General features: G+C 45.8%; 1 protein-coding gene across 1 annotated transcript in view; it reads right to left on the bottom strand.

Annotated features, from left to right (window-relative positions):
• LOC119170843 (bridge-like lipid transfer protein family member 3A) overlaps positions 1–11,740 on the bottom strand; it is a 124,141-nt gene extending 112,401 nt beyond the window's left edge. Inside the window, exon 1 of the mRNA XM_037422113.2 lies at positions 11,549–11,740. Coding sequence (XP_037278010.1) covers positions 11,549–11,592 — 44 coding nt within the window. The 5' untranslated portion in view covers positions 11,593–11,740. The remainder of the gene's footprint in view (positions 1–11,548) is intronic.
• Positions 11,741–13,044: the final 1,304 nt, after the last annotated feature.

A 13,044-nucleotide genomic window follows, 5' to 3' on the forward strand; every position in this document is an offset into this window, starting at 1 on the left:
GCCCCGACCACCATATCACAACAGAACTAAAACAGAAAACTAAAAAATTATATTTTTGACCGGAATGATTACCCCAACCGAAACATGATAAATCATTTCGTTTTGGAATGAAAGCAAATTTTTTTTAATCGTTTTTCATTTCATGAAAAAACTTGGCACTGAGGTGATGATGATGATGTTTGATGTTTTGTGGCGCAAGGGCCATTTCACGGCCAAAGAGCGCCACTTCATCTTACTAAAAAATATGGACAATGATTGTGATAAGCGGCTGTAAAAGGGCCATAAAATTCCTCGTGGTAAGGCGGCTAAAAACATACAAGTATTAAAATCATGACCATGCCGTGAAAAGTGAGTGTGGTATGAATGGGTGACAAAAGTTGGTGACAAAAAACGATGGTGGACATGTATGGCATTAGCACAAGTGCCTCACTCATTCACACCCTTGCGTCCAAGGGACGTGAGGCAAATGCTTTCTTGTGTAGCCACCGCAGCAAAAACCTCTCTGGAGAGGTCGTGCTACGGAATGCCCGGGTATATGATATGAAAACTATGAATTTCTTTTAAAAACGCTAACAATAATTTATGGCTAAAAAGCGGTTCCCTACCGACGAACATTGCAGAGTGTAAAAGCATATGTTGTCGGTAGGGTAATGGAAAATGTTGTTTTTTTAGAGTTTCTAAGTGTTTGCACTGGATTAACATGTGAAGGACTGTTAATGCTTCACCAGATCTGTCACACAATTATGGATCGCCACTGGACAAAAGATATGTGTGTGTCGTGTATGTGCGTCCTGTCCTGAGCCTCGTTAGTATTACCTCTGTATGACGCGATTTTGATACTGGCAGCCAATGATTAAGGTGTGGCTTAATAATGTGTAGCTTATTTTTTGTGTCTATCCCACTTGCTCTGCCAGTAGTCCCCGAGGTTTCGTTTGAGAGACGGCTTAAGATCAAGGGCCGGGATTGATATGGGTGTAGAAGCAGTGCTTTTGTGGACAGATGCAGCGAGCTGATCCGCCCTCACGTTGCCTTAGATCTCACGGTGCCCTGGCACCCAGTACACTACAACATGTTGTTTGAGTGTGTAGAGTGTGCACAAAATGGAGTAAAGTGAGACAAGGACTGGGTTTTTTTTATTTTTTAAGAGTGTGTAGAGCCGTTACCACACTGAGGCAGTCCATATAAATTACTGCTTTTTGTATTTGTAACTGCTTGATGTGTTTAGCCGCCACAAGTATCGCATACGCTTACGCTGTGAAGATACTTGTGTCTGGATGTAGAGGGCCAGCATCCGAAAAGAATGAGCCGATAGCAGCGTAGGACACAGAGGAGTTAGACTTGGAGGCATCTGTAATGAACTCAGGACGTTTGTATTTGTGTTGAAGTTCCAGGAAGTATGTTCAGATATGAGCAATAGGCGCATGTTTTGTAACTTCTAGAAAAGACACATCGCAGTCTATAGCCTGCCCCTGCCATGGTGGCGGGTATGCTACAGGAGCCATTAAACTGTGTTCAAGTGACACTCCAGTTTCCTCAGCTAGACCCTTCAGGCGAACTGAGAAGGGCTGCCTCATCGAAGGTCTGTTTTGAGACAGAATTGAGCTCGACAAATCATTAATAGTAGAGCATGAGGGGTGCTTCTTGTCTGCTTTCACCTTAAGGAAATAAACAAAGGGATTGTAAGTTCTCTGCAGATGGGCTGGTGCGAAAAGCACCCGTAGAAAGGCGGATGCCCAAATGGTGCACGGGGTCCAGCATCTTCAAAGCACTTTGAGTCGCAGACTGATAAACAACGGCCCCATAATCTAAGCGGGTGCGAATGAGGCTTCTATACAGATTCATGAGACATTGCCTGTCACTACCCCACGTAGTACGTGACAACACTTTTAAAACATTCATGACTTTTAAACATTTTGTTTTTAAGTACTTGATCTGCGGTACGAAGGTCAACCTGTTGTCCAAGATTAAGCCTAAGAATTTATGCTCCGCATTAACAGACAGACGCTGACCGTTCAGTTCAATGTCGGGTTCTGAGTGCATGCCTCTCTTTCGGGAGAACAAGACACATGTGCTTTTTTGTGGGTTCAGTCGGAATCCATTTTTCTCTGCCCATTTGGAGACCTTGTTTAACCTAACTGAACCTGCCGCTCACACATTGCCAGATTGCAAGATCTAAAGCCAAGCTGGACGTCATGGACATATGTACAATAAAATATATTGCGAGGGATGAACAAGCGCAAGGAATTCATTTTGATGAGAAAAAGTGTGTAGCTAAGTACACCACCTTGTGGCACGCCTGTTTCCTGGACAAATGTTTGGGAAAGAACCGTGCCCACTCGGACACGCAATGTCCGATTTGACAGGTAACTTTCGATTATGTGAAACATTCTTCCGCGCACACCAAGGTCGGACAGGTCTCTTAGAATTCCAAAACACCATGTTGTATCATAACCCTTTTCGATATCGAGAAACACAGAGGGAAAATATTGTTTATGGACAAAGGCGTCTCTGATCTGTGCCTCGATACGAACAAGGTGGTCTGTAATGGATCTACTCTCTCAAAACCCGCACTGAAACGGGTCGAGCAAATTGTTTTTTTCAAGGACATGTACAAGTCGGCAGTTTATCATTTTTTTGAAGACATTGCACAAGCAGCTTGTAAGTGCAATAGGCCTATAACTCGAAGCTAAAGAAGGGTCCTTGCCCTCTTTCAAAATGGGAATAATAATAGCCTCTTTCCAGGAGGTAGGGATAGTGCCAGAAAACTAGATAGCATTGTACAAACAAAGTAAGGTTTTTAGTGTTTCAATTGGTAGGTTTTTTTAACATTTCATACACCACACGGTCAGAACCTGGGGCAGAAGTACGGCAGGAGTTTAGAGATGTTCGGAGCTCAGCTAGACTGAAAGCTTGGTTATATGCCTCGTATCTAGTGCATTTGTGTTCGAGTTTCTGCTTTTCTATTCTTGTTCGGTATTTTTGGAAAGTGTCAGTATAGTGGGACGAGCTGGACACCTGTTCGAAGTGTGCACCGAGGGAGTTCGCCTGATCTTCCAGGCTGCCACCTTGTGTGTTTACGAGTGGGAGTGAGTGTACTTGTCTTCCTGCTACCCTACGAACCATGTTCCAGACTTTAGCCTCTTATGTATATGAATTTATCCCTGATAAAAACTTGTGCCAGCTTTCTCTTCTGGCCTGCCGACGCGTTCTCCTGCCTCTAGATTTTATTTTCTTAAAGCTCTCAAGATTTTCCGCTGTCTGCGAGTTACGCAGCAACCTCCATGCCCTGTTCAGTTCCTTTCGCGGATTCTGACACTCAGTGTTCTACCACGGGACGTGTCGTTTGCCGGGCAGTCCAGATGTTTGTGGAATGTACTTGGCTGCTGCGACAGTAAGAAAAGCCGTAAAGTACTGCAGAGCTTCATCTATGCCTAATCCGCATATGTCAGTCCAACTCAAGTGAGTAATCTTTTGAAATTGTTCCCAGTCGGCTTTGTTTACCAGCCATTTGGGAACATGTGGAGGACATTCATATATTATTGGTGTACTCAAAACTAAAGGAAAATGGTCACTTCCGTATGGATTATTTATGACTTTCCACTGAAGTAATGGTACAAGTGAAGGAGATGCGATACTGAGGTCTATGGAAGAGTAAAATTTGTTGGCAAGGTTATAGAATGTTGCCTCTTTCCTATTCAACAGACAAGCACCTGATAAAATGAGGAATTGTTCAATGAGACGACCTCGTGCATCACAGCGAGAGTCACCTCACAGACCATTATGTGCGTTCAGGTCCCCAAGGACCAGATAAGGTTCAGGTAGTTCGTCTATTAAAGACTGGAATTGAAGTTTTTCAAGACGGTGGTGCGAAGGTAGGTACAAAGAGCAGACAGTGACAAGTTTGTTTAGAATAACTGCTCCGACAGCCACCACCTCGAGGGAAGTTCGAAGGGGTAATTGTGTACATGCTATACCTTGACTAACTATAACCGCTACACCACCGGATGGTGGCATGGCATCAACTCTATCCTTTCGGAAGATTACGTAGTTACCGTAAAAACCCGCGTATAGCCCGGGGTTTTTTTCTAGATTTTAGGGTGCGAAATTTCGGCCCCGTACTATATGCGGGTCCCAAGAATTTTCGGCCCAAATTCAGTTTCGGTTTCGGCATAGCGCGGTGCTATCATCATCATCAGCTGTCTGCGCGCTTCTGCGCTAGGTAGTGTTAGCGGCGTTAGTCTTAACTGGTCAGTTGGTCAGTGGCCTTTGCTTCAACTTGGTGCCCATAATGACGGCCTCGATTTTGCTCCTGTGATTTTACGCCATGTCAGGACCGCGCAGGCAGTACTCTGCTGCTTTTAAAAGAAAAGTTATCGCTGCTGCCGAAACCATCGGCAACTGTGCCGCGGAGCGGCAGTTCGGAGTCAACGAGCGGAGCATTCGCGGTTGGCGGAAGCAGAAGGAAGCCCTCTTTGCATGCAGCGGCCAGCGAAAAAGTTTCCGCGGACCAAAAAATGGAGCATTTCCTGACGTGGAACGAGAACTCACAGACTTTGTGCGGGAGCAGCGAGCTGCACATCTCGCTGTCAACATCGAGCTGCTACAAGCGAAGGCAAGGGAGATCGCTCGAGACAAAGGCATTCAGCCGGAGGATTTCAAAGCGAGCAAGCATTGGGTGTCTCGCTTCATGCGCCGCGCTGGGTTCTCCCTACGTCGGCGTACGTCGATCTCCCAGAAGCTACCAGAGAGCTACGAAGAGCACCTCGTGGCTTTTCAAAGGTACATAATTGTGTTGCGAAAGGCAGTCCCCTTTCAGCTGGGCCAGATCGGCAACGCGGATCAGACGCCGGTCTACCTGGATATGCCCTCGGCGCTGACGGTGCATCAAAAAGGCTCCAGGCAAGTTATCGTGCGGTCGACTGGAAACGAAAAAACGCGGGTGACTGTAATGTTATCCTGCACGGCTGACGGTCGCAAGCTGCCACCCTACGTGGTGTTCAAACGAAAGACGCTGCCGAAGGGGGAGAAGTTCCCGAAAAATGTCGTCGTCCGCTGCCAGGACAAGGGGTGGATGGACGAATCGTTAGTCCTTGACTGGATAAAGTCCGTGTGGTGTCGACGGCCCGGAGCACTGCTGGGGCTCCCTTCGATGCTTGTGCTCGACGCGTTTCGGTGTCACCTGGCCGACTCCGTAAAGCGACTGCTGCGCGACTCCCGCACCGAGCTCGTCGTCATCCCGGGAGGGATGACATCACAGCTGCAGCCGCTTGATGTGTGCCTTAATAAGCCATTTAAGGACCATGTCAAGCGCCTGTACGTGGAGTGGATGAGGTCCGGAGAACCAGAAGTGACCCCTGCCGGACGGCTGAAACGGGCCTCGCCAGCGATGCTCTGCTCGTGGATAGTCGAGGCTTGGGCCTGCATTCCAGAGGCGCTCGTTTGCCGCGCCTTCAAAAAGTGCTCCATCTCCAACGCGCTTGATGGCACTGAGGATGATGTGCTGTGGGAGAACATTTCCGACAAGGGAGCTTCGGAAGAGAGTGCGTCCGACGACGAGGATGAATGAAATGTCAATAAATGCATTTTTTCCATTTTCCTCGGACTATATTCGGGTGAAAACTTTTTTTCTCACGTTTGCTATCCCCGAATTACACCCCGGACTATATGCGGGTCCGAGCTATATGCGGGTTTTTACGGTACGTAAAAAGTTTGTGTTTGTTCGTTTTAAGTGTGTCTCTTGTACACACAGGACTCTAGGTAGGATTGTGTTCATGGAGGGGTTCTTGTAAGTCATCAAGGTTTCGAAGAAGGCCTCGGATGTTCCACTGTAATATTTCTGTCTGCATATTAAAAGAAGAGATGCTGCTGTGTGTACAGAGAGTATCCTGTGTTAGAGTGAGCTTGTTAATTCAGGTGGCAGGACGGTCGTCCGGCCCCGTTATTGGTTTTTTTATTTTTCTTGGCGCGCTCCAAGGAGCCGCGCCGCTCTTTCGGTACCAAGGGTACTGTTGTATCCATTGCCTCCTCAGAGGCACTGAATGCCCGCACTTGCTAGCTGGTGGTTCGGATTTTAGGCCTCGCCTAGTGAAGTGAGGCCTTGAGACCTGAGGATTCTGGAGTCTCCGGTCTCTGTTTGGGAGTAGGCAGTGTAGCCTGGACTACGGCCACCTTGGGGGCAGGTGGCACAGCCGCCGGCTCGGTATGTGCGGGCCAAAGGAGTGGCGAGGGCTGGTGCTACGCTGCCCCCTCTACGCGCCGCATCAGCGTAAGGTGTGTTGTAGAAAGGAGAGACCCTCTTCCGGGCTTCCTTGAATGATATATTTTCCTTGATTTTAAGAGTGATTATTTCTTTTTCTTTCTTCCAGTTAGGACATGAACACGAATACGTGGCGTGTTCCCCGTCACAATTCACGCAGTGAGGCGTAGTAACACAGTTATCAGAAGGGTGGCCGTGGCTACCACATCTTGCACAAGTTTCCTGACCCCGGCAGTTCTGCGAGCCATGACCAAATCGTTGACATTTATAACACCGCCTTGGATTGGGAATGTAGGGACGGACCGAGAGTTTGATGTAGCCTGTGTCTATAGATGAAGGCAATGTGCTAGATGCGAAAGTGAGTATAAATGTTCGGTAGGTATTTCTTTGTTGTCGCGTCTGATGCCGATTCGTTTCACATCCGTGACATTTTGCTCTTTCCACTCTTCAAGCAGTTCCTGTTCAGACATTTCAAGAAGGTCTGCTTCTCAAACAACTCCGCGTGAGGTGTTCATTGATCTATGAGGTGAAACAGATACTGGGATATTACCAAATGCTACGAGACTGCCAAGTTTTTCATAGTGATGTTTTTCAGGCAGCTCAAGGAGAAGGTCTCCGCTAGCCGTCTTTGTAACCTTGTATCCTGGGCCAAAGACCTCAGTCAGAGATTTGGCAAAAAGAAATGGAGATATGGCCATGGCTTGTTTTGTTGGATTTTCGCTGGGCACAACATGTAATTTTGGAAAGCATTGTCTGGGTTGACTGAAAACTGATATTTCATCGGTGCGTCCCCTCTTAAGCAGAAGATGATCTAGGAGACGGGGAAATGCAGGTGCTCCCATAGTAGTGTACTTTTTTTCGGCAGCAATGGCGACCACCCACCATGGAGTCCAACCAGGGGACGCTGAAGCACTTAATAGCATAAGGCTGCAGACGCCAGCCGTACATTGCCACTATAACCAAATATAACTACTCAAGGTTGAGTAACTACACAAGGTTAACCCTTGCCACCAGGAAAATTGGAAGTAAACAGAAGAGAGAAATAGACAGGACAGACTAAAAGTGAGAGATAAAGATGAAGTTGTAGGGGAGAGAGATAGGAAAAGGTGACTGCCAATTTCCCCTGGGTGGGTCAGCCCAGGGGTGCCGTCTACGTGAAGCTGGGGCTAAAGGGGTGTGTTGCCTCTGCCGGGGGGCCTTAAAGGTCCAATCACCAGGCGTCGGCTCAACCCCAGTATCCCCTTTTCCCCGGACACGGCTGAGCCACGTACGGCTAGGCGTGGGAGGGAGCCAAAACTCCCCCATTAGCTCGGGTCCGTGGTTGGCACTGAGGTTATGCAATGTGATAAATAATGCACATCTCAGAGTATTGTACTGGTTTGCATCTCAGGCATGAATCCCAAAGTGAAGATGTGCTAAAATTGCGCAATAAACGAAAACAGTGACAACCACAGATCGAAAGGAGACTTTCGTGTGGCTGCGACTCAGGCCAGCATGAAAAGGGCTTTCATTCTCGGTGTGAAAGTTTGTTTTTTATGAAAAGAGGTCTTCCATATAATAGGTACACTCAATAGCCGGCTGCTTCTGAGAACATGCTCATCCTCTTGACACAAGGCATTCAGCCCGCTCAAAAGTTCCTAATTCTTTTCAACGACGAAATCTACAATAGCATGGAAGCACACTGGTTGGCGCTGATTTGTAGGAATTCGTGGTACAGTAAATAATGCTTCTCATAATAACGTGATAATATGTCTTACCTCTGTTCCACTCTCTTGAGAGGAGCACAAATAAAACTGTTTAACAAATCGAATCTTTTAGTGTTACTCCAATTTCAAATTTTGGCATACAGATAAATAATGTTGTAAACCATGCCTAAACTCTTTTTTCATTAAGGAACAGAAACACAACAGAAAATCCTGCGCTGAGATAAAACTAAAACCATAACAAAAAACATTTCATTCCAACACCTTGTCCCTGACAGCACCGCCACACTTCAACAAGGAACTATAACAGCCGAATTGATAACAGTGTATTCTTTATCTGTTATTTGGTTTCTTATGGTCGCATCTGAAACAATGAACCACTCGACTGTTCCCTTGCCTTTTTTTTCAACAGTAACGTAAAAAATCAGATCACCCAGTTTGTGAACAGCATTGTGTGCCTAAGAAGCCAACAGAAATATAATAGTTCATTTAACCCTCGTCAAGAATGGTCATTTGTCTGTCCCAAAATCCCATGGTAGTTTCAGTAACATGCCCATGTTTTGGAGAAATGCAGATATATTAGGTCATAGCATTGCAAAAAAAAAAAGAAACCTCAAAATGCCAAACTGGCTATATCAGGGGTACGAAAGATGAAGCCGAGGAATGCACAGTATTGCAGTTTTTTTTTTTCATTCAAGGTATAAAGATTATGAAATAGAGGAAACAAAAGCGTAAAAGAAAAACCAAATTGTTGCCGGTAGAAACCAAATTTGAAAATTCCACGCTATACATGTGGTGCACAAAAGTTGTGGGTACTACCGCTTACTAGAAACAAATTGTTTTTATATCGAACTTCATTTTCTATTGTTGTATATACACTACACTTTGAGCAAAAAGTATAGATAAGTGTTAAAGACAAAAACACCTACCACAACCAATTTGCTTTCTTCTTGTGTGGTGTTTACAATATTGTCGAGCGTAGCTTGACTGGTAGCATGATTGAGTGTTCGCATACAACGCACAATAGGAGAAAAGAATGCGCAAACTGCTTTTTGGATCTCAAGAAATGAACTTACAGTTCTTACACTGTGTAGATTTAACGGTGTTTTCCAGTGCATGTCGAAACAAACATTTTTGCTTTCCTAGGTGCACATGTGTGCACGAAACAAAATTTGAAAAAAAATTCCGATAGAATAAATATTACCACTTGAAATGACTACAACACTTTTTACGACTCAGTTAATACAACGAGCTGTTGTGAGAAATGTGCAGTTGATAAGAGGCACAAACGAGGAGTGTCCACAAATGGCTCCAAGATAGGGTATTTCACAGTTCGCCTCTTAAAGGCTTGCTCTTCACTCTAGCAACAAAAGGGACTGCTTGCCACAGTTTCTAACAAACATTCCCCATCATGAACATCCCATTTCTAGCTTACAGAGGACAGTAATATATATGCAAGCTCCATTCACCACAATTCCTCAGTATCTACTTTGAAACACATCTTCAGCTGTCCCCTGTCTACCTTTGTTTCTCAACTAAACCTAACACTTTTTTTTTCCATTTTTGCATTTATTTCTTTTTATTTCTATGACAAATTAGTCAATTCTATCCAGCCATGCAACCACTATGATGCCTTGTTTCCTTATTTTTTTACAACCCGTGCCTTGATATTTTGTTCATGTGCGCCAACTTTATGCAACATGAAAACCTCGAGGGTAATGAATATAAATGTTCAAGTGACTGCATGCCTTTGGAGAAAAAAGTTTACTTGGTGCTGCCACAATCTGCGAGATAACTGCTAAAAGAATGTTCAAGCATTCATTTGTAAGCAGCAGGATTGCACTGTTTAACACTGCCATGAGCAAACATTCACAAGTGTCCATAGGAAAGGTATGCTAGTGCAAATGCCCAGACATTTCATATAAGGCCCCACACAACCTAACACGGTGATGAGATGGTGATTTTTCAATGCTTCCAATATTGAACTGAATGATCACTACCTTTTCCAACAAATTAAAGATATTTACAAAGGAAAATGCTTCCTGGAATGATTGCGGGAAAAATAGAAGTCTACTGCACATCGCCTTGTAAGTAGCTGGTAACCAGTTCATACTGATCCAGCCTTAAAAATATAGTTTTTCATTCCTTCATGCTATTAAGTAGAATGAATCAAAATTGACTGAACTGTAAAAGAATGCACTATTCCTCCACTGTTTGCCACATCACACACACAAGTTATGAAACAGTACAAATTAAAACTGAACTTTCCTGCTGTGCGCTTTTTGAAATGTAAACAAATGCCTAATCTGTGACATCTATTGAAAAAGCTCAAATGACTAATACAGGACGAGGAAGCATAGAAAGCGTGATACAAAAAGAGCGCAATTCGTTGCAAGAAATTTATCTATGAGGTACCGTTCCAGATGTTCCTCATTGCCTAAACATATCAACAAACCTGGAAAAGTAAAGAGTGGGAAGAGCAGCAAACATAAACAGAGCACATGCCCCAACTCCCCCCACTACACTGTTTACACAATTAAGGTAAACAACAACCCAACAAATGATTAGGAAAGATGTCTAAAACATCTGTTGAATCACTTTTTTTCAACGGCTTCTTATGCAGACACTGCCTTGCACAAGCAGAAAGCTTCCAACTCGATTCTCGCAACTGTCAACATACATTTCGTAGCTTTGATATCCCACCTAACCAAAAAGTCCGTAAGACTGTCAAAGTAGAATACGACCGAACTCGTAGCCGGCGGCTATTTCGTTTGTCTTTCCTCGGCTCTCTGGAAAGCAGTGACCCAGTTTCTTCAAAACCCATGAAGCGTGTCGCCGAGTCAAAGCGAAAGGTGCAACACAACTGCGTGGACACATTCGCGCAAGCTGGGCGCACGCCCGGAGAGTTGTACGAGGACAGCGCGAGCTTTCGGTTTCATAACAGCGCACTCAAAGTGCCCTGTTGCGCGCCGCATCGGTTATCACACGATTCAAATGAAATGAACCAACGCACACGCCATGCCAGCACAGACACAACCTGCCCCTTTACGTCTGAAGCAGCTGGTCGCATATCGTTAGTGCCCGTGAGTGATCGAAGGAAGAACAATAACAGTACACGTATCATGTACAGACAAGCGGAGTTACTTTCGTGTGCCACGAGTTACTTTCGAATGGCGTAAGACAGAGGGGGGGGGGGGGGGGCTAAGGCTTTCACAATTTCCGTATACTTCGACTAGTTTCGATTCAAAAGAATCAACAGTTTATAGCGTTCCTTTTTCGGCAACACCTATTATCTTCTCCGGCAGCATCGCGTTACTTCTCGCAAGGTTGCTATGTTATACAACAGAAACAGTGAATCTGCGAGGGCTGTTGTGAAACACTCCGAAACACTTCAGGAGTCGCTCGCAAATGTGATTTGATTCCAATTCCTATTTTCCTGACGCGGCGAAGAGACGTCGCAGTGACACTGAACACAATTAGTTTCGTTCAGCTTTCGCACCACACTGCTCTCAGTGAATGCGCGAGCAGCAGCAACATTTTCATGCAAGCCTGTGGGCGATCACATTTGCAAGGGATATTGCGTACTCACTTGGAAAGGTGCTTGAGAATCTGATTCTTGATTATGGACACCATCGTATTGGCAGTAAGGTGACGCACACACGCCCCGTGACAATTTGTTTTTTTTTTCCTAATTTGCTTCTCACGAGCCTAGTCCTCGGTTTAAACAGCAGCAGCGGGTTCCAGCGGTGCCTTTCATAGCCGCCGCTGACGGCTGCTGAGAGCGACAGGCGGCGAGTGGTCACCGGTCGTCAACACCACCGCAATCCCGACATTGGTTTCGTCCACGACGTCGATGCAGTACGACGGCATCGTCGGGTCCGGTTGACGCCCGTGGTGGGATGGGCGCTCTCAGCTGATGGTTCTAAGGTCACTGCGCCGCAGCGACGACACGAACGCGATGGGACACCTCGCGCAACCACGAAGTGCCCGGAGTTTTGCGATGTGAGACACTCCGCAGAGCCATGTCGGCGCCAGGCTCGCCGAGTGCGCCTCACTGTAGGCAAGCGCTAGAAAGATAACCAAGGTAGCCGCAGCTGTTTGCCTCTTGATTCGCAATAGATGGATGAGCCGATGAACAATCACGGCAGCGTTAGAGGGGAAACAAACGCTGGAAGGAAACTGCTTTTCGCGGAAGCAACACGGCAAGGACCGATTTTCGCGCCATCTCTGAGCAGAGTTTATAAACAAATCTAGCGAAAGCGAGGCAAGCGATGGCGATTTGGTAGGGGGTGAATCAGCAGTGTGCATTTCGCGCGCATTATCATGATTTCTCTCTTATTACATGGTATGCTTATAATAACCACTCAGAGTGGGTGCAGCTAAACACGCCGCGCTTCCCCCGCTACATTTGCTTCCATCTAGGGTAAAGATGTTCTCTGGAAAAAAAAAAAAAAAATGGGTCTCTCTATTTTCTCTGCATTCGTTGTCATCGTCTCGTAAACCAGGAAAATGACATATCGACAAATCCAGGTGGCCGAATGCAATGTTTTTCAAGAAATTTAGATGACAAAGGAAAAGAATTCGTCATCCGGGAACTTTATTACGAGTATCGTTTCGGGGGAACAGTGGCCTTTTTGTGAGAAAAAGGCCTGTGTTCCGATCGGCACATCACAATCAATTTATAATATATATATATATATATATATATATATATTGTAGGCATCTATTATGCGCTTCATCCTCATCTGAACAGCAGTCAACCATCATCATATGTTCTAGCTGACAATCATCTTCTTGGAACGTGCGCTTCTTTTTCGGGTCCGTTGCGCTTGTTCGTTCACGAGTTCACGACCAATAAACCTCGTTAGCACCGCGTCGTCATACGTGGTGGAGGTGGATTGACGTTCCCAGTACCTCTCCTTACAACGTTTACTCGCTGGAGCTCCGTTCAGGCCGCCGCTTGGACCCTCAGTCCGCCAACATGTCTCAGAGTGAGTGGGTGGATGCCCTTTCTGCTCCCGTCTCTGCGCCGCAAGCCCCTCCTCTTTACATCGTAAACCACCAGCGTGACCCTCCGATCTTCGC

Source organism: Rhipicephalus microplus, chromosome 2 (assembly GCF_043290135.1).
Source record: "Rhipicephalus microplus isolate Deutch F79 chromosome 2, USDA_Rmic, whole genome shotgun sequence".
Lineage (NCBI taxonomy): Eukaryota > Metazoa > Arthropoda > Arachnida > Ixodida > Ixodidae > Rhipicephalus > Rhipicephalus microplus.